The following is a 21,946-nucleotide window of genomic DNA, read 5'->3' on the forward strand; positions in this document are numbered from 1 at the left end:
CAGAACTACAAATACTATATTTTGTCTACCTATAGATATTCAAAAACCTTCATCTGCGATTGTTCCTCCTCTTGTGTTGCCCCTGAGGTTTTTCTATCCCTACCACATATCAGGTCTCGGTTCAACTTTATTATTGTAAGTATCCTTTATCACATGTACTCTGTTTTATTATTATTTTTTCCTATTTAAGAAAGAGCTTTTTCAATAAATAGTCTTTTTTGAATAACTGCCTTATTATTAAGTTTTCAAAACCTGATTACGTTCTGAGTTGCGATGATCTATGATATGCGATTTTGTGGGTGACACTATCATCCATCCATTATGTCATGAGATGTTCCTATGTTTATAAAAACTGTTTTGTCCATATTCAGGATATACATCATAAAAAAGTTTTCTTGAGTATATCAAAAGCTATGTCACATTCTGATTAGATTTCAAGCTGCGATGACCCAAAATATGTGATTTTTCAATTGACATTATCACCCATCCGTTATGTATTGAGATGTTCCTATGTCTTTAAAAACAGTTTTTTTCGATTCAGTATGTGCATCATTACAAATAGTTTCTTTTTAGTACAGCATCTGTAACAATGGTCATCTATGTTTATCTTTATGAATGTTAAACCACTGACATGTATACAATATATTTGGGAATAAGAAATTCAACTATGAGAGAGATGATACTACGAATGACACGGATATCTATGTTTCAAACAATTTATCAACACTCGGTTGAAATATTTTGATCAACATGTTTATCTTTATGAATGCTAAACCACCGATATGTACATAATATATTTGGGAATATGAAATTCAACAATGATGCATATATCTAAGTTTCAAATAGTTTATGAACATTCAGTTGAAATATCTTGATCATTATGTCCAGGAATGTGCTGCTCCTTTCAAGATCCAAGGCCAATTAACTGTATATTTGTATTTATTCACTTTTGCTTATGTCCACTGTATATATATCTGTTATGTTGCTTTACTGATATATGTTTTTTCTTCACGTTTTATAGAGCAATAGACGGTCACCTGAAGAAGGCTCAAGAGCCGAAACGCGCGTAGTGTTATATGCTATCTACCGCTTTGACTTCATCATATTTGTATAGTTTTAAGTCTATTGATGATGCACTTTTTCTAATGTGTTTTTAAATTTAATGTTACAAAAATGTAATATACGATTTTCATATGTAATACCAACTACTTTATATATTTATTTTTTTTCAAAGATAATCAAAAAAAGAGAGGAAGAAAAAAATATATAAGTAAACAATGAATACAAATTTTGAATATCAATAAAATCAAACATTTAAGTATTTACCTATTGGGGTTTTTTGAATACAGTTGGACTATAAATGTTCATGAAGAAAATTGTTTGACCATATCCAGATAGTAAATTGTTTGATGATTCTGTCACTTAGCTATAGACCTTTTCTAAACCAGTTTTTCCCTATGTATAGCAAGTGAAGGAGTATTATATAGGGGTCCCCTTTTTCTAAAATACAAAGACTGGTCTATGACAGAGAAGATAGCCAGGCACGGACCCCGCAGTGTGAAGACAGGAGATAAGACTGTTCACTGCGGTCTGGAAGGAAGGCAACAGCAACATTAAGGACCAGCTGTTTGTGAGGCTTGGAGGAGCGTTCGCTTTGGACCAAGGAAATTACAGACAGCTGCCCAAGGTGTGGGAAGGAAGCTTGCGGCACATCACCAAAGGTGTGGAAAGGAAGCTTACAGCACATCACAGAGGCTGGTGGAAAGAAGCTTGCAGCACATGACGAGAGCCAGAGAGAGACGGATGCTTGATTCTAGTCTTTGAAGGTGAGATCAAATCCCCTCTAGGCTCCTCCCTTGCGCTGTGGGAGCCTGTACAAGCAGTAACTGGGAAGAGAGGCCAGTGAAGCAGACCCCGACCTTTCTTTTTGTGAACTCTGAGGGTATCAGGGTGAACTGGCACTCTGCCCAACCACTACCCTCCTACAGCTAGCCAGTGACTAGTGGGACTCCAGTAAACTGTGCCAAGACATCCGGCACCTTTGATCATATCGCTGACACCACTAGAGCTGTGTCCTCACTCACAATGGGAGGGCACTTCTGTTTCTTTGGGTGGGGGGTTATGGTGCTAATCATGAACATTTGACTTCACATCATATGCTGAAACTATATCCTTTCAATACAAAGTTTGGTATCAAGGCTCTAGTGAATGAGAACAGCCCTGTGTAACATGATCTGTAATATGCAATGCTTACTGTGTGTTTTCATGTTAACTGTGTTTTTATAGTGCTTGGTGTCTAGGCGCTATAATACTGTTTGGGGTCAGAACTCTGTCCCAGAGCGTTGTAGAGACATCTGGTTTTCACTGTTTATCCTAGTTTTATGTGTAGAATAATTATCTTATGTGTATTAAAGTACTTTTCTTTTATAAAAAGTAAAGCACTGACTGGACATTGAGTTTATCAGCTGGTGGTACGGTTTACGCTGTATTCTGAATGTCTAACCCCACATCACCTCCTTGAGTAAGCCTTGGACTGCTCTGTCTCGCTACCCTGAGAGAGTCAAGTGCTGGAGAGGAGTACTTGGTTATCCAATTTTGGGTCCCTTAGTACTGAGGCCCCAGGACACCAGTGAGGGAACACTCCAGTTGATGCGATTGGAGCGCAGTTACCCCTGAGTGCCCTGGCGCCCAGGAAGCCGGGTCTAACATTGGTGGCAAGCGGTGACGGATCACTAGACTTCAGGCTCAGTGGACACTGAGGCCAGTTGATAATTCCAGCAGATATCCATAAGCTATATGTAAAATGGCAGATGATATTGGAGAGGAATTGGAAGTGCAGAACGTGACTGTGGAGCAATTAAAGCAAATGTGTGCTGAAAGGGGGTGGAAGGTCCCAAGGTCTAAGGACAGGGGGCACTTGATTAGCCACATGACAAAATGCTATGAGCAAGAGGTCACTGTTGTGCAAGAGTTGGAGAGCACTGATACCACAAGCCTGCCAAGTCAGTCAGTGCAGGCTTCTCCTGTACCAGCCCCAAGGCATTCCCCAAGGCTTTCCCCTATGCTTTCCCCTAGGTATTCCCCTAGACCTGCCCCTAGACTTTCACCTCCCCCTATCTCCAGGGCTACCTTTTCCCCTGTCCCAGGATTCGCCTCCTTAGGAGGGACTGAGCTAGCAGAGACCCTTAAACTTCAGCTGAAACTCCAGGAAGCTAAGGATTTAGCAGAGGAGAAAGCAAGGGAGTTTGAAAGGGAGAAGCTAAGGATGGCCCGCCAGGCAGAAGAGGAGCAGCGAAGGGTCAGACAGGAAGAGTGGGCTTGGAAGGAGAAGGAGAGGGAAAGGGAGGGGCTGGAGAAAGAAAGGGAGAGACAGGAGAAAGAGGAGGAGAGGGAAAGGGAGATGCTGGAGAAAGAAAGGGAGAGACAGGAGAAAGAGAAGGATAGGGAATTGGAGAAAGAGCGGATAGCCCTAGAGAAAGAGAAGCTCAAGTTAGTAGCTGATAGAGGGCTTAGCTCTGTGGATGGTGCATCCACTTCAAAGTCCCAGGGAAAGGAAAATACCACCAAGGTACCAAAAGAATTGATACACATGTATGTCCCTGGCACTGATATTCTCAGTTGGATGCGTGCCTTTCATCTAGCATGTAAGGCTCAAGGTCTTAATGGTCAGTCCAAAGCAGCGACTTTACTGAGTCGCCTCCCTCGGGAAGGGACTGAAGTGATTGAAAGGATGCCTGAGAAAGACAGTCTGACATATGATTGCATGAAGGATGCTTTGATTAGGCGGTTTGGGTTGAAACCAGCCCAGTACTTGCAGAGGTTCCGTGAGAACAAGAAGGCAGAGGGGGTTCCTTTTGAGAATTGGGTCCATGACATAGTGAGAGACTGGAATGGAATGAATGGGTGAGAGGGATGGAAGCAAATGATTACCAGTCCCTAAATCAGGTGATGATTGCAGAGCGTCTCCGGGAGGAGTGCTCTGTCCCACTCAGACAGTATTTGTCTGACCTTCCTGAGAGGGATCCTGAGAAACTTGCAGTGATGGCAGATAAGTGGCTTGCCAACAGAGTGAACAGGGGGCAGGGGCAACCCCTTTCCAAGCCCAAGGGGGAGAAGAACTCCCAGCAGGCTGGCCCTAAACCAGAGGGGAAGGGTCAGAACGGTTCCCAAGGCTCTCAGTCAGGACAAGAGTCTAAGGGGAACGGGGCCTCTAGTCAGTACCAGGAGGGGAAAGGAGGTAAGGGTCCTTTCACTCCCATGCTGATTAAATGCTATAAGTGCCACCGAGAGGGACACTTAAAGCCAGACTGCCCAGTGAAGGACGTGGTGCCAGTGGCACCCGTGATAGCAAGTGTGCTTTCAGTGGGGCAGACATGAAGGGAGGCCCAAGTGAGTTTAACCCCTTCGCTGCTAGGCCTTTTCCCCTCCTGTGCTAGGCCTTTTTTTGGCGATTTGGGGTAGTGCGCACATAAGGTATCCACGCCAAATTTGCGTCCTTTTCTTCCAACATCATGTGGATTCCAAAGGCGCCCAGGGTTTGTGGATTCCCTTGGAGGGGTCCCAGAAATTAACCAAAATATAGTGACATTTTTGTTTTTTTCAGAAAAATGGGAAAAACAGGCTGCAAATGAAAGCCTCTGGGTTTTTCCCTGAAAATGTTATCAAAAAAGGGTTTGTGGGGCTGAAATCTCCATTTACTCTGCTTTTAAGGAATGACAGTCTTTTGTCAGAGAACTGACATTTTTCACACAGTTTTGGCATTTTTCTGGGACATAGCCTATTTTTGCTATTTTTAGAGCTTTCCACCTCCTTCCAGTTAATGGTAGAAATGAGTTTGAAAGCAATAATGGATCCTAGAAAGCTGTACAGTTTCGAAAAGTAGACAAAAGTCTGAATTCAGAAAGGGGTCATTTGTCTAAATCCATGAAGGTTTCTTTATAGAAACTAACAGTTAAATGTTGGAATAATTGAAAATTTGTTGAAAAAAAACAGCCTTTTGTCTCAACGTTTTCACCCATAACTTTTTCTAATCTTGACAGCTCTTGGAAAGCAATATACCGTTACACCCGTTAGACCTTCTTGGTTGTGGGGATATATAGGACTTGTAGTTTCACCAAGAACCCGACGAACCCAGATCCAAAAACTGAGTAGCATCTTGCAGTGGTATTTTTTCATTTACTGGGTATAGAGCACTTTGTCTTGGAAAATGTATACATGGAAACATCTGTATGAAAGACACCTATGTATTTCTGAATTGGGTACAAAATATAGAGTTCAGAAACAGTATATAATTGCACATTTTCAAAATTGGGAATACTCATACTAGCATGAGAATTATTGGTCATTTTTCAAAAACATTTTTTTTTACACAATGTCTTTCATTGAAAGGGAGAAATGCATGAAAGCTCAATTGGTAATAACAGTTGATTTACAAATCTGAATTACCCGAAGTCTCCTGATAAAAACGGTACCTCACTTGTGTGGGTCGGCCTTGTGCCTGCGACAGGAAACGGTGCAAAATGCAACATGGTCACACCTCAATTTTGCAGTTACAAATTGACCCTTTTATGGCAAAGTGCCTACCTGTAGTTTTTGCACCCTAGCTCTGCCGGCACCTAGGGAAACCTAGCAAACCTATACATTTGTGAAAAGTAGACACCCACGGGAATTCAGGATGGGTTAACTCGACTGCCTACCACCAGGTTTTGTTACCCAGAATCCCTTGCAAATCTAAGAATTTGACAAAAAAAACACATTTTCCTCACATTTCTGTGGTGGAAAGTTCTGGAATCTGCGTGGATCAACAAATTTCCATCCACCCAGCAGTCCCCCAGGTCTCCCGAAACATATGGTACCTCACTTGCGTGGGTTGGCATAGTGGCTGCGGCACAAAACAGCGCAAAACGCAACGTGGTCGCACCTCAATTTCCCAGTGAAATCTTGTGCTTTTTGGACAAAGAGACTACCTTTTGTTTTTGAGTCCTAGCTCTGCCAGCACCTAGGGAAACCTTGCAAACCTATACATTTTTGAAAAGTAGACACCCAGGGAAATTCAGGATGGGGTGACTCGACTGCCTACCACCAGGTTTTGTTACCCAGAATCCCTTGCAAATCTAAGAATTTGACAAAATAAAACACATTTTCCTCACATTTCTGTGGTGGAAAGTTCTGGAATCTGCGTGGATCAACAAATTTCCACCGACCCAGCGTTCCCCCAGGTCTCCCGAAACAAAATGGTACCTCACTTGCGTGGGTAGGCATAGTGGCTGCGACACGAAACAGCGCAAAGCGCAACGTGGTCGCACCTCAATTTCCCAGTGAAATCTTGCGCTTTTTGGACAAAGAGACTACCTTTTGTTTTTGAGCCCAAGCTCTGTCAGCACCTAGGGAAACCTAGCAAACCTATACATTTATGAAAAGTAGACACCCAGGGGAATTCAGGATGGGGTGACTCGACTGCCTACCACCAGGTTATGTTACCCAGAATCCCTTGCAAAGCTAACAATTTGTCAAAAAAAACACATTTTCCTCACATTTCTGTGGTGGAAAGTTCTAGAATCTGTGTGGATCAACACATTTCCACCCACCCAGTGTTCCCCCAGGTCTCCCGAAAAAAATGGTACCTCGCTTGCATGGGTAGGCATAGTGGCTGCGACACGAAACAGCGCAAAACACAACGTGGTCGCACCTCAATTTCACAGTGAAATCTTGTGCTTTTTGGACAAAGAGACTACCTTTTGTTTTTGAGTCCTATCTCTGACAGCACCTAGGGAAACCTAGCAAACCTATACATTTTTGAAAAATAGACACCCAGGGGAATTCAGGGTGGGGTGACTCGACTGCCTACCACCAGGTTTTGTTACCCAGAATCCCTTGCAAAGCTAAGAATTTGACAAAATAAACACATTTTCCTCACAATTCTGTGGTGGAAAGTTCTGGAATCTGCGTGGATCAACACATTTCCACCCACCCAGCGTTTCCCCAGCTCTCCCGAAAAAAATGGTACCTCACTTGCGTGGGTAGGCATAGTGGCTGCGACACGAAACAGCGCAAAACGCAACGTGGTCGCACCTCAATTTCCCAGTGAAATCTTGCGCTTTTTGGACAAAGAGACTACCTTTTGTTTTTGAGCAAAAACTCTGTCAGCACCTAGGGAAACCTAGCAAACCTATACATTTATGAAAAGTAGACACCCAGGGGAATTCAGGATAGGGTGACTCGTCTGCCTACCCCCAGGTTTTGTTACCCCGATCCCTTGCAAAGCTAACAATTTGAGAAAAAAAACACATTTTCCTCACATTTCTGTGGTGGAAAGTTATGGAATCTGCGTGGATCAACAAATTTCCACCCACCCAGCGTTTTCCTAGGTCTCCCAAAAAAAATGGTACCTCACTTGCGTGGGTAGGCATAGTGGCTGCGACATGAAACAGCGCAAAACGCAACATGGTCGCACCTCAATTTCCCAGTGAAATCTGGCCTTTTTTGGACAAAAAGACTACCTTTTGTTTTTGAGCCCTAGCTCTGCCAGCACCTAGGGAAACCTAGCAAACCTATACATTTCTGAAAACTAGACAACCAGGGGAATGCAGTATGGGGTGACTCGTCTGCCTACCCCCAGGTTTTGTTACCCAGAATCCCTTGCAAACCTAAACATTTGAGAAAAAAAAACACATTTTGCTCACATTTCTGTGGTGGAAAGTTCTGGAATCTGCGTGGATCAACAAATTTCCACCCACCCAGCGTTCCCCCGGGTCTCCCGAAAAAAATGGTACCTCACTTGCGTTGTTAGGCATAGTGGCTGCGACATGAAACAGCGCAAAACGCAACGTGGTTGCACCTCAATTTCACAGTGAAATCTTGCGCTTTTTGGACAAAGAGACTACCTTTTGTTTTTGAGCCCTAGCTCTGCCAGCACCTAGGGAAACCTAGCAAACCTATACATTTTTGAAAACTAGACATCCAGGGAAATTCAGGATGGGGTGACTCGACTGCCTACCACCAGGTTTTGTTACCCAGAATCCCTTGCAAATCTAAGAATTTGACAAAAAAAACACATTTTCCTCACATTTCTGTGGAGGAAAGTTCTGGAATCTGCGTGAATCAACAAATTTCTAACCACCCAGCGTTTCCCCAGGTCTCCCGAAAAAAAATGGTACCTCACTTGCGTGGGTAGGCATAGTGGCTGCGACATGAAACAGCACAAAACGCAACGTGGTCGCACCTCAATTTCCCAGTAAAATCTGGCCTTTTTTGGACAAAAAGACTACCTTTTGTTTTTGAGCCCTAGCTCTGCCAGCACCTAGGGAAACCTAGCGAACCTATACATTTTTTAAAGCTAGACACCCAGGGGAATTCAGGATGGGGTGACTCGTCTGCCTACCCCCAGGTTTTGTTACCCAGATTCCCTTGCAAAGCTAAGAATTTGACAAAAAAACAAATTTTCCTCACATTTCTGTGGTGGAAAGTTCTGGAATCTGTGTGGATCAACAAATTTCCACCCACCCCGCGTTCCCCCAGGTCTCCCAAAAAAAATGGTACCTCACTTGCGTGGGTAGGCATAGTGGCTGCGACATGAAACAGCGCAAAACGCAACATGGTTGCACCTCAATTTCCCAGTGAAATCTTGCCCATTTTGGACAAAAAGACTACCTTTTGTTTTTGAGCCCTAGCTCTGCCAGCACCAAGGGAAACCTAGCAAACCTATACATTTGTGAAAACTAGACACCCAGGGAAATTCAGGATGGGGTGACTCGTCTGCCTACCCCCAGGTTTTGTTACCCAGAATCCCTTGCAAAGCTAAGAATTTGACAAAAAAACATTCTCCTCACATTTCTGTGGTGGAAAGTTCTGGAATCTGCGTGAATCAACAAATTTCCACCCACCCAGCGTTCCCCCAGATCTCCCGAAATAAATGGTGCCTCACTTGCGTTGTTAGGCATAGTGGCTGCGATATGAAACAGCGCAAAGCGCAAGGTGGTTGCACCTCAATTTCACAGTGAAATCTTGCGCTTTTTGGACAAAGAGACTACCTTTTGTTTTTGAGCCCTAGCTCTGCCAGCACCTAGGGAAACCTAGCAAACCTATACATTTCTGAAAACTAGACACCCAGGGGAATTCAGGATGGGGTGACTCGTCTGCCTACCCCCAGGTTTTGTTACCCAGAATCCCTTGCAAAGCTAAGAATTTGACCAAAAAAAACACATTTTCCTCACATTTCTGTGGTGGAAAGTTCTGGAATCTGTGTGGATCAACAAATTTCCACCCACCCAGCGTTCCCCCAGGTCTCCCGATAAAAATGGTACCTCACTTGCGTGGGTAGGCATAGTGGCTGCAACAGGAAACGGTTCAAAACGTACGGTGGTGAATTTACAATACCCTATTGCAAAACTACCTTGATTTTTTTTGGGGGGGCACCTGAGTTTTTGGCCCGGGGCTCATTGGCCATCTTTCGAAACTACCAAACCCAAACAGTTCTGAAAACTAGACACCTGGGGGAGTCCAGAGAGGTATGGCATGCGTGGGTCCCCCAATGTTTTCCTACCCAGAATTCCTTGCAAACCTTAAAATTAGGTAAAAATATCACTTTTCCAAACTTTTTTGCATGGGTTCTCCGTGCCGGCAAAAATGTTCTACCACCCAGCGTTCCCTTGTTCTCCCGAGTAAAAGGATACCTCACTTGTGTGCGTGCCCCAAAGCAGAACAGGCTAAAAATGAATTTTTAAAAAAGTAGTATTTAAGTTTGACAAATTAAGCCCCCCTACCTTAGTCACAGGCCTTTGGCCCACCCACACAAGTGAGGTATCATTTTACTCGGGAGAACAAGGGGAACGCTGGGTGGTAGGACATTTGTGCCGGCAGGGAGATCCCACCCAAAAATGTATGGAAAAGTGGTTTTTTTAATCTAAATTTAAGGTTTGCTGGGGTTTCTGGGTAGGAAAACATTGGGGGACCCACGCATGCCATGCCTCCCTGGACTCCCCCGCGTGTCTAGTATTCAGAACTGTTTGGGTTTGGTAGTTTCCAAAGATGCCCGCCAATCCCCGGGCCAAAAACTCATGGGAACCCCCTTGCAAAACCAATTTGTTTTGAATGAATTAAGTTTTCAGTTGGAGAACGTGCGATTCAGGGGACAAAATCGCATGAAAATTGTGACAGACAATTTCAAGTTTGCAAGAGATTGTGGACAAAAAACAACAATAGAATTCACCAGAAAGACATGACCATATACTTCCATGAATTAACAATAATATCTAAATTTAGAAAGTTATTTATAGCTATAATATACACTATAACTGAGTTACTCAAAAGACAAAGAATCAAGCACGGCTATCTATTCCTCAAAGACACACACATACAGGTTGGATTTGGCATGAGGGCGAGTGATGGTTCAGTACATAAAATTTTATTAACATGATATTTCAAAAAAATAAAATGCTCTGTTAATAAATAAATGCATAAAAACCGAACCAGTGACTCGCAACTCGTGAGCTGTAAAGCCACGACAAGGCACCAACCGTTTTACAGGCCATTCACGCACCTTTCATACCTGATTCAAACCAGACCACTGACACCATCTGGAAGGAAAAGCAACACATTAAAACAATCACAATAAGGGACAAGGTACACCCTACCGCAGAAAGAGAAAAAAAACAAATATTACTGCACAGCCATCTAATCCGCAAGCACACACACATACTGGTTGGATTTGGCACGAGGGTGAGTGATGATTCAGTACATACAATTGTATTCGCAAGTAATTTCACAAAAAATGAAATACACTGCGTATAATTGAAAGTATGATTAACTGAACCACTGACTCACAGCTCGTGAGCTGTAAAGCCACGTCAAGGCACCAACCTCTTTTGGTCATTCGTACACCTTTCGTACGTGTGACACATTCAAAACATTCACACCGCCAGCCGCGGACACATCACATTTCAACACTCACACCAGCAAACAGCAAACAGCGCCATTCAAGGGCCCATCACTTTCACACGCCCGCATTTCTGACACTGCAACTACACAAAATGATGGACTGCGTGGAGTGTCACTCAACTAGCAGTATGTGTAGTGACCAACAGAAAGTAACTACTCACACACCGCCAGCCGAGCGCCAGTCCACCCACACCACCATCCAAGCACCAGACCATGCACACCGCCAGCCAAACACCACTCAGCGCACACCGACAGCCAAGCACAACTCCGTGCACAGACAGCCAAGTACCACTCCACACACACCACCAGCCAAGCGCCACTCCACACACACCGCCAGCCAAGCACCACTCCGTGCATAGACAGCCAAGTACCCCTCCACGTACACCACCAGCCAAGCGCAACTCCACACACACCGCCAGCCAAGCACCAGCCGGCACACACCACAAACACATTTAGAATTCTTTTTTTCAAAATAACACTAAACAAATGGAAATACCTACAAATCAGCTAACACAAATTCTTATACTAAACACTTTGCACTAATGCCAATCCTTGAAACAAAGTAAAAACTTTTACAGAATGCAGACCAGGCAATCCACTTTACAGCTCATTAAAACTCCCAAAACTTCTTTTGTGTGTGGTACGATTTAAAACAAGCTGACAGACACAATCCAGGCTTAGAAGGACAGTCAGGACAGTATATACGAGACTCCTTCCGCACGCCTCTTCGCCAACAGACTCTGCATCTTCTAGTCGGAAAGTCTCTTGCAGTAGTGGAAGGAATAGATTCAGGAAAGTGGCGATCTTTCAATCTAGCCACTTCCTCCACCACTCCAAATCTAGAAACACTTGCCTGCTCCACAAGTACAAGGCTGCCTATTATAGACTCCTGAAACTTAACAAAAGGCATCTTCGTCTCAGGACAAGACTTCTGGTACACAACAAAAGCATTAAAGGATGCCAAGTGGAACAGATGGATAGCCAACTTCTTGTATCAAATGTAAGCATTTCGAAGAGCAGCATAAGGTTCCAACCTCTGATCTACTCTGTCAACACCACCCATGAACTTATTGTAAGCTAAAATGCACACAGGTTTGCGCACTTTAGCACCCTGACCCCAAATAGGCACAGGTTCTGTACTTTCATCGTGGATAGTAGTCAGCATGTACACATCTCTCTTGTGTGAAAACTTCACAGCTAGAAGCTCCCCACATCGCAATGCACTAGACTGTCCCCGCACAAGCCTTTTGCAAACAAGTTCCTTTGGGAAACCTTTACGGTTACTGCGCATTGTGCCACAAGCAACAGTGCCCACTTTGGCCAACTCCTTGAACAACCGCACACCAGTGTAGAAGTTATCTACATATAAATGATGGCCTTTGTTAAATAATCCTCTACCTAGTTCCCACACAATTTTCTCAGTCACTCCAAAAGTAGAAGGACAACCAGGAGGGTTAATGCTGGACTCCTTACCAGTGTACACCCTGAAATTGTAGACATATCCAGTCTCACTGTCACACAGCATATACAGTTTGATTCCATAGCGTGCCCTCTTACTAGGAATGTATTGCCTAAAAACCAAGCGGCCCTTGAACAACAGCAAAGACTCATCCACTGCAATTTCTTTACCAGGGGCAAAGATCTCAGAAAAACGATCTACAAAGTGATCAAGGACAGGCCGAATTTTAAACAAACGGTCACAATCAGGGTGATCGCATGACAACGCTAAACCATTATCAACAAAATGCATCATCCGAAGAAGAAGCATATACCGATCACGACTAATGACTGCTGGAAATATAGCTGTTGCCATCAAGGGACTAGTGGACCAATATGAAGACATTGATGGCTTCCTTAGCAAGCCCATCAAAAAAGTGAATCCCAAAAACTTCTTCATCTCTTCAACATTTGTGGGAGTCCACCGGATTGCTCTAGCATAGGGCTTAAGGCGGGCACTGTTGGCCCTCAAAAACTGTTCTGCATACAAATTAGTTTGATCAACAATCTCTTGCAAAAACACATCGTCAAAAAACAACTGAAAAAAATTTATTGGCAGAAAATTCTCAGTATTCACTCTACATCCAGGAACACCAGTGAACTCTGGCAATGCCGGCTGCACCATGCCAGGGGGAACCCAGAGGCCATCCCTATCAACGGGGGGAGCAGCCACCCCAGCCTGCAGCCCAGAAGCCTCTTGCTGCTGTTCACCAACGGGAAGCCTAACAGCCACAGATACTTCTGGCTGCACAACACCAACAGAAGACATAGCATCCCCAGAGGGCTCTTCCTGCACTACACCAACGGGAAGCCCAGCAGCCTGAGATGCTTCTTGCTGCACTACACCACCGGGAAACCAAGCAGGCACAGATGCCTCTTGCCGCTCTACACCAATAGGAAGCCTAACAGCCCCAGATGCCTCTTGCTGCACTACACCAGCAGGAAGACGAAAAGCACTAGAAGCCTCTTTGCGCACCGCAGCAATGTGAAGCCTTTTGGGCGCAGGCTCCAGCCCACATGCCTCTTGCCGACGTAAAAAGAAAGGAAACCTTGCGGCCCTAGGCAGCAGCACAGATGCCTCTTGGCCCACTACCGGCACATCAATGTCCTCCTCTACCACAGGCCCTTCATCAGCACTAGAAGAAGATTCATCATCCGATGATGATGATTCCATGCGAAGAGAAAACTCACTGCCTGAATCTTCTGCCCCTACCTCTGAGTCTCTCTGCACCATGGTCAGAGAAAGACTCAAAAAGCAAACCAAGAACCTGCTGAGCAGTAATCCTGCGACTAGCCATTATCCTTAAAAAGCAAGAAGACTGCACACACAAGTGAACAACAACCTACACTGTGCAAAGTAAGAAGTAAACAAGGTAAGGCTTTCACAAAAAGATAAATACAATCCAAAACAATTTCACTCTTACCAAATATAGAAACACTCACCAGCACCTACTCTGCTGAGACACAGCAAAAAGAAATGATACCCCACTAGAAAGAAAAAAAGAAATGACAGATTAGAAAACAAAGTGCACATCAAACACTAATGCTGAAAAAAAAACACAGAGCCACACAAACTGCAATAAGTACAACCTTTTTCAAAAAGACAAACATCAAGGGAAAGTAGTACAAAATACATTCACTTACCAAACACAAGCAACTACACAAGCTGCAAACAGACCCGCAACCTACAACAATCCAAACAGCAAAAGCCTGGAACAAGACAAAAATAGAGAAGAAAAAAAAAAATTACTACCACATTTCACAAACAATATAACAATTAAAACAACAACACACAAATTTGCCCCCCAAATTTAAATTCGGCCAGATGGGCCATCAAATAGGGCTTAGACCAATTGGGATTAGATGAGGTTTAACATCAAGACACTGGTTAATTTTTTGAATTTTTTTTTACTGCCTGACCCCTTTGGTGCCAGTCAGTCTTTTGCTCCTACCAGTACCCCCATCACACAGGGGCAGTAAGGACATTCATACACCTTTTGTAAGTGTGACACATACAAAATATTCACACCACCAGCCGCCAGCGCCATTCAAGGGCTCATCACTTTCACACGCCCACATATCTGACATAGCAACTACAGAAAATGATGGACTGCGTAGAGTGTCACTCAACTAGCAGTGTGTGTAGTGACCAACAGAAAGTGACTACTCACACACCGCCAGCCGAGCGCCAGTCCACCCACACCACCATCCAAGCACCAGACCATGCACACCGCCAGCCAAACACCACTCAGCGCACACCGACAGCCAAGTACCACTCCACGCACACCATCCAGCCAAGCGCCACTCCACACACACCGCCAGCCAAGCACCACTCCGTGCACAGACAGCCAAGTACCACTCCAAGCACACCACCAGCCAAGCGCCACTCCACGCTCACCGCCAGCCAAGCACCACTGCGTGCACAGACAGCAAAGTACCACTCCACGCACACCACCAGCCAAGCGCCACTCCACACACACCGCCAGCCAAGCAGCACTCCGTGCACAGACAGCAAAGTACCATTCCACGCACACCACCAGCCAAGCGCCACTCCACACATACCGCCAGCCAAGCACCACTCCGTGCACAGACAGCAAAGTAGCACTCCACGTACACCACCAGCCAAGCGCCACTCCACAAACACTACCAGCCAAGCACCACTCCGTGCACAGACAGCCAAGTACCACTCCACACACACCACCAGCCAAGCGCCACTCCACACACACCGCCAGCCAAGCACCACTCCGTGCATAGATAGCCAAGTACCCCTCCACGCACACCGCCAGCCAAACACCACTCAGCGCACATCGACAGCCAAGTACCACTCCACACACACCGCCAGCCAAGCACCACTCCAGGCACACCGCAAGCCAAGCGCCACTCACCGCCAGCCAAGCACTGCTCCACGCACACCATCCAGCCAAGTACCACTCCACACACACTGCCAGCCAAACACCACTCCACACACACCACCAGCCAAACACCACTCCGTGCACAGACAACCAAGTACCACTCCACGCACACCACCAGCCAAGTGCCACTCCACACACACCGCCAGCCAAGCAGCACTCCGTGCACAGACAGCAAAGTGCCACTCCACGCACACCAGCAGCCAAGCGCCACTCCACACACACCGCCAGCCAAGCACCACTCCGTGCACAGACAGCAAAGTAGCACTCCACGCACACGACCAGCCAAGCGCCACTCCACAAACACCATCAGCCAAGCACCACTCCGTGCACAGACAGCCAAGTACCACTCCACACACACCACCAGCCAAGCGCCACTCCACACACACCACCAGCCAAGCACCACTCCGTGCATAGATAGCCAAGTACCCCTCCACGCACACCGCCAGCCAAACACCACTCAGCGCACACCGACAGCAAAGTACCACTCCACACACACCGCCAGCCAAGCACCACTCCACGCACACCGATAGCCAAGCGCCACTCACCGCCAGCCAAGCACCGCTCCACGCACACCATCCAGCCAAGTACCACTCCACACACACCGCCAGTCAAACACCATTCCGTGCACAGACAACCAAGTACCACTCCACACACACCATCCAGCCAAGCACCACTCCACACACACCGCCAGCAAAGCAGCACTCCGTGCACAGACAGCCAAGTACCACTGCACGCACACCATCCAGTCAAGCGCCACTCCACACACACCGCCAGCCAAACACCACTCCACGCACACTGCAAGCCAAGCGCCACTCCACACACACCGCCAGCCAAGCACCACTCCGTGCACAGACAGCCAAGTACCACTCCACGCACACCACCAGCCAAGCGCCACTCCACACACACCGCCAGCCAAGCACCACTCCACACACTGCCAGCCAAGGCAGTAAGGACAAAAAAAGACCAACCGGCACCTAGGGAGGCGGACAGTAAAAAACAACCAAAATTAAAACCAACATTGGAACAAAACTCAAACCCTAGGGCCTAGTGGGCCAAAAAACAGGAGGCAAAACGTAAAAAAAACCGGGCCGATTTGCCCCAAGGGCGGGCAGAAATTCAAAAACATAATTACTTGCCACCAGGAAGGAAGGGGTTGCTTCCTAAAAACTAAATTTAAATTCCCTGGTGCTAGTGGGCATTTTCTGCCCCCCCCTGGGGGCAAAACGGCTGAAAAACGGGCCGATTTGCCCCCAGGGGGGGCAGAAAAACAAAAAGTTAATTGTGAGGCCACCTGGAAGAGACCCTTGCCCAAGGGGTCGCTTCCTAAAAGCTAAAAACAAAATCCCTGGTGCTAGTGGGCATTTTCTGCCCCCCCTGGGGGCAAAACGGCAAAAAAAACGGGCCGATTTCCCCCAGGGGGCACAGAAAAACGTAAACAATAAAGATGGCCGCCATATTGCCCCCGAAAAACAACCCTGGTGCTAGTGGGGAATTTCTGCCCCCCTGGGGGCAAAACGGACGAAAAACCAGGCCGATTTGCCCCCAGGGGGGGGGCAGAAAAACAAAAACATAATGAGACCCCACCTGGAAGCGACCCTTGCCCAAGGGGTCGCTTCCTATAAACTAAATTTAAATCCCTGGTGCTAGTGGGGGCATTTCCGCTGCACGATCGCGACGCTGTGCGCGATTGTGAGGCAGAAATGCCCTGCAAAGAGACATCAGGGGAGAGGAAAATCTCTTTCCTCTCCCCTGATGCCTCTTTGCGGCCCCAAACCCCCGCCGGAGTCCCAAAACCTACCTTCTTCACCGGCGCTCAGGAAGCAAATGGCTTCCTGAGCGCTGGGAATCCCTGATGATGTCAGCGCGCGCTGTGCGCGCTGACGTTATCAGGGATTCCCATGGGGAGGGGCAGGGGCAGCAGCGGAAACTCTTCCGCTGCCGCTCCCAGCAAAACGACCGCGATCGGAGACCCTCGGGGGGAGCGCCAACGCTTCCCCCGAGGGTGGGGCTGATGACGAGCTGGCCTTATCATCAGCGCACGACCGGTGTGCGCCATGACGAGCCCAGCTCGTCATCAGCCCCGAAGGGGTTAACTTAGTCACCAGGGACATCTGAGAACTTGACCCAGAAGCCCTTAAGCATATTCACCCTAACTCAACGGGGTATATGAGTGTGGCAAGTATCAATGGAAGGAAGGTTCCTGCCATTAGGGATACAGGACTACGGTTGAACGCAAATATCTCAAACCTGAAGAGATCATTCCTGGTTCCAAGTGGTATGGACTTGTAGCTAGTGGTGATGACATGGAGTACCCTCTTGCTAGAGTGCAGATAGGGGTGAATGGCAGGAAGGCCATGGTCAATGTCGGGGTGCGAGAGAAGCAGGGTGCTGGGTGCTTTCTGGGGAATGATCTTGTTGAACCCGGGGTGGTACCAGGCCCTGAGGCCTATATGGCCTGGATTTCATCAGCTGTGCTCACTAGGGCACAGACTGAAAAACTGCTTCCTAGTGAAGTGGGGACCGCTCTAGTGGAAGAGACACTAGAGGGGAACAGGCCAGAACAAGAACTAAGGGCAGATTCTGAGAAGGCACCTGTCCTGGTGTCTGCACCTCCTGCTCCTGTTGGAGAGGAGGGTGTGCATCCAGAGGCGGATAAGGTGTTGGAGTCTGGGTCCCTGCCAGAGCTGCAGGAGCTGCTTGTGGCAGGAGGACCGTCCCGTGAGGAGTTTTGTAAGGCACAGGCTGAGTGTCCTACACTTCTTGGCCGGCGGACGACTGCTCAAGAGCGGGTCTCCACTGGAGTAGTCGGAAAGCACAAGGTGGATTGGGAAGATGGACTCCTTTACAGTGAGCCTCCTGACCCAGAACCTGGAGCCAGCAAAAGGTTGTTGGTTCCTCAGGTGTACAGGAATTTCCTGCTGCATCTAGCCCATGAAGTACTCCTAGCTGGGCACTTGGGCATCAAAAAGACAAAGGACAGGTTAGCACCTCTGTTTTACTGGCCAGGAGTAGGTCAGGAGGTGGAGAAGTTTTGCCATACCTGTCTGGTCTGTCAGGCCAGCAGCATGTCTGGTGGCCCAATGAAGGCACCCTTGGTTCCCCTACCAGTCGTGGAGGTACCCTTAGAGAGGGTGGTGTGTCTTCCCAGGAATGACACGGTTTCTTTACTTGCAATGGCTGAAGAGTTAGAAGAGGAGAGTGAGTCCCTCCCTGACTTATTGCAAGGTGATGAGAAGGATGGTTCATTTGAGGGAGTTAAGCTTGCCTCTGAACTGACACCTGAACAGCAGGTGGAGTGTAAAGAGCTGCTGGGGAGATTGTCCCGTCTCTTTTCACTTACCCCTGGGCTGATGCCTGTCTGTGCGCTTGACACAGACACAGGGGACACCCTGCCTGCTAAGAAGCAGCCCAGGAAGGTGATCTGGACTGAAGAGTGTCAGAAGGCATTTGATGAATTGAAGACTGCACTATGCAATGCACCTGTGTTGAAGGCCCCTGATTACAGTCAGACCTTCATTGTGCAGACAGATGCTTCAGACAAGGGAGTTGGGGCAGTTCTTGCCCAGCTCAATGAAAAGGGAAGGGAGCATCCGGTGGCCTTCATCAGCCGCCGACTACTCCCCAGGGAGCAGAACTGGTCTGCAGTTTAAAAAGAATGCTTTGCCATAGTGTGGGCCCTTCGAAGATTCAGGCCTTACTTGTTTGGTGCAAAGTTTGTGGTTCAGACAGATCACAAGCCCCTCAAGTGGCGTATGGCAATGAAAGGGGAGAATCCAAAGTTGCTCAGGTGGTCCATATCTCTGCAGGGACTAGATTTTACAGTGGAACATAAAGCAGGCTTACAGCACGGTAATGCAGATGGACTTTCCCGCCGGTTTATCCAATCAGATGATCGGTCTTCTCCCACTGGGAAGTAAGTACCGGCCATTCTGATCTGGGGAGGGCATATGTTGGGATGGGAAGTCTCCTGCATGTCTCTGGAGAGAGTGCTTCCCCTGCCTTATGCTAATCTCCAGGCAAGTCACTCAAAAGCTACTGTATAGTTTCTAGATCCCTACCTCAGTGAGCATGACAATCATACATGTCCACTAAGGGTCTCCCTGTTTACATGGATTGAGACCCTAGAGTTTGGCTCTGAGGTCGAGGGGGCATGCCTAGTGCACCCCTATGTTTCAGAGAGTGGCTACTGCCCTCTCTATTATGGCTGTGTTAGACTGACAGTGGTGGCAGCAATACATCTATAGTCAGGAGGGGTGAGTCCCTAGGCACCCTCCCGACCAAGTCTGTGCAGTTTGCCATGCCTGTGGGCCTGTTGCCTTTGTCTGACTGATGTGTGTTTAAGAGCCCATGGGTGTACAGGGGAAGAATGGGGATTTGAGCCAGTGTGAGGAATGTGAGCTGTCCTGCTGGACATCCCAGCTCCCCCGTCCCCCTCCCTATTTTCTTGGAAAGGCCTGGTGGGCTTGGGGAGACACTCAGCTCTTATCTGGGTTTAGCTGCACTAACTCTGTGGAGAGGACCCTCCCCCACTGGTCAGGGCCTCCTGGGCTGGAGTTAATTAAAATTCCTCTCTAGTGGGTTGCACAGCCTGATACCAGAACAGGACCTGCTACATGCTTTACCCATGCATTGAACACGCAGTGAATGGTCTGTGATTGGAGGTGTATTCAGAATGCAAAGAGCGACAGACCCTCTGATTGGATGAGCCTATCAATCAGAGGTGATAAAAGTCTGGCCTGAGTGGTCAGCTGTTGTTCAAAGACTGGTCTATGACAGAGAAGATAGCCAGGCACGGACCCCGCAGTGTGAAGACAGAAGATAAGACTGTTCACTGCGGTCTGGAAGGAAGGCAACAGCAACATTAAGGACCAGCTGTTTGTGAGGCTTGGAGGAGCGTTCGCTTTGGACCAAGGAAATTACAGACAGCTGCCCAAGGTGTGGGAAGGAAGCTTGCGGCACATCACCAAAGGTGTGGAAAGGAAGCTTACAGCACATCACAGAGGCTGGTGGAAAGAAGCTTGCAGCACATGACGAGAGCCAGAGAGAGGAGGATGCTTGATTCTAGTCGTTGAAGGTGAGATCAAATCCCCTCTAGGCTCCTCCCTTGCGCTGTGGGAGCCTATACAAGCAGTAACTGGGAAGAGAGGCCAGTGAAGCAGACCCCCACCTTTCTTTTTGTGAACTCTGAGGGTATCAGGGTGAACTGGCACTCTGCCCAGCCACTACCCTCCTACAGCTAGCCAGTGACTAGTGGGACTCCAGTAAACTGTGCCAAGACATCCGGCACCTTTGATCAGATCCCTGACACCACTAGAGCGGTGTCCTCACTCACAATGGGAGGGCACTTCTGTTGCTTTGGGTGGGGGGTTATGGGGCTGATCATGAACATTTGACTTCACATCATATGCTGAAACTATATCCTTTCAATACAAAGTTTGGTATCAAGGCTCTAGTGAATGAGAACAGCCCTGTGTAACATGATCTGTAATATGCAATGCTTACTGTGTGTTTTCATGTTAACTGTGTTTTTATAGTGCTTGGTGTCTAGGCGCTATAATACTGTTTGGGGTCAGAACTCTGTCCCAGAGGGTTGTAGAGACTTCTGGTTTTCACTGTTCATCCTAGTTTTATGTGTAGAATAATTATCTTATGTGTATTGAAGTACTTTTCTTTTATAAAAAGTAAAGCACTGACTGGACATTGAGTTTATCAGCTGGTGGTACGGTTTACACTGTATTCTGAATGTCTAACCCCACCTCACCTCCTTGAGTAAGCCTTGGGCTGCTCTGTCTCGCTACCCTGAGAGAGTCAAGTGCTGGAGAGGAGTACTTGGTTATCCCGTTTTGGGTCCCTTAGTACTGAGGCCCCAGGACACCAGTGAGGGAACACTCCAGTTGATGCGATTGGAGCGCAGTTACCCCTGAGTGCCCTGGTGCCCAGGAAGCCGGGTCTAACATTGGTGGCAAGAGGTGACGGATCACTAGACTTCAGGCTCAGTGGACACTGATGCCAGTTGATAATTCCAGCAGATATCCATAAGCTATATGTAAAATGGCAGATAACATTGGAGAGGAATTGGAATTGCAGAACTAGACTGTGGAGCAATTAAAGCAAATGTGTGCTGAAAGGGGGTGGAAGGTCCCAAGGTCTAAGGACAGGGAGCACTTGATTAGCCACATGACAAAATGCTATGAGCAAGAGGTCACTGTTGTGCAAGAGTTGGAGAGCACTGATACCACAAGCCTGCCAAGTCAGTCAGTGCAGGCTTTTCCTGTACCAGCCCCAAGGCATTCCCCAAGGCTTTCCCCTAGGTATTCCCCTAGACCTGCCCCTAGACTTTCACCTCCCCCTATCTCCAGGGCTACCATTTCCCCTGTCCCAGGATTCGCCTCCTTAGGAGGGACTGAGCTAGCAGAGACCCTTAAACTTCAGCTGAAACTCCAGGAAGCTAAGGATTTAGCAGAGGAGAAAGCAAGGGAGTTTGAAAGGGAGAAGCTAAGGATGGTCCGCCAGGCAGAAGAGGAGCAGCGAAGGGTCAGACAGGAAGAGTGGGCTTGGAAGGAGAAGGAGAGGGAAAGGGAGGGGCTGGAGAAAGAAAGGAA

At 47.3% G+C, this 21,946-nt stretch overlaps 1 protein-coding gene across 3 annotated transcripts in view; it reads left to right on the forward strand.

Annotated features, from left to right (window-relative positions):
- The window catches only part of LOC144827208 (uncharacterized), a 576,624-nt gene that overhangs the window by 437,516 nt on the left and 117,162 nt on the right, over nucleotides 1-21,946 (forward strand). Inside the window, exons 3-4 of one of the 3 annotated variants that reach the window (XM_078685602.1) lie at nucleotides 36-135; nucleotides 1,022-1,100. The exons of the other annotated variants lie outside the window; for them this stretch is intronic. Of the exons in view, the coding sequence (XP_078541728.1) occupies nucleotides 36-135; nucleotides 1,022-1,070 (149 nt within the window). The 3' untranslated portion in view covers nucleotides 1,071-1,100. Of the gene's footprint in view, nucleotides 1-35; nucleotides 136-1,021; nucleotides 1,101-21,946 lie in introns of those variants that run through there. 3 annotated transcript variants of the gene reach the window in all.

This window comes from Lissotriton helveticus, chromosome 4_1, assembly GCF_964261635.1.
Source record: "Lissotriton helveticus chromosome 4_1, aLisHel1.1, whole genome shotgun sequence".
Lineage (NCBI taxonomy): Eukaryota > Metazoa > Chordata > Amphibia > Caudata > Salamandridae > Lissotriton > Lissotriton helveticus.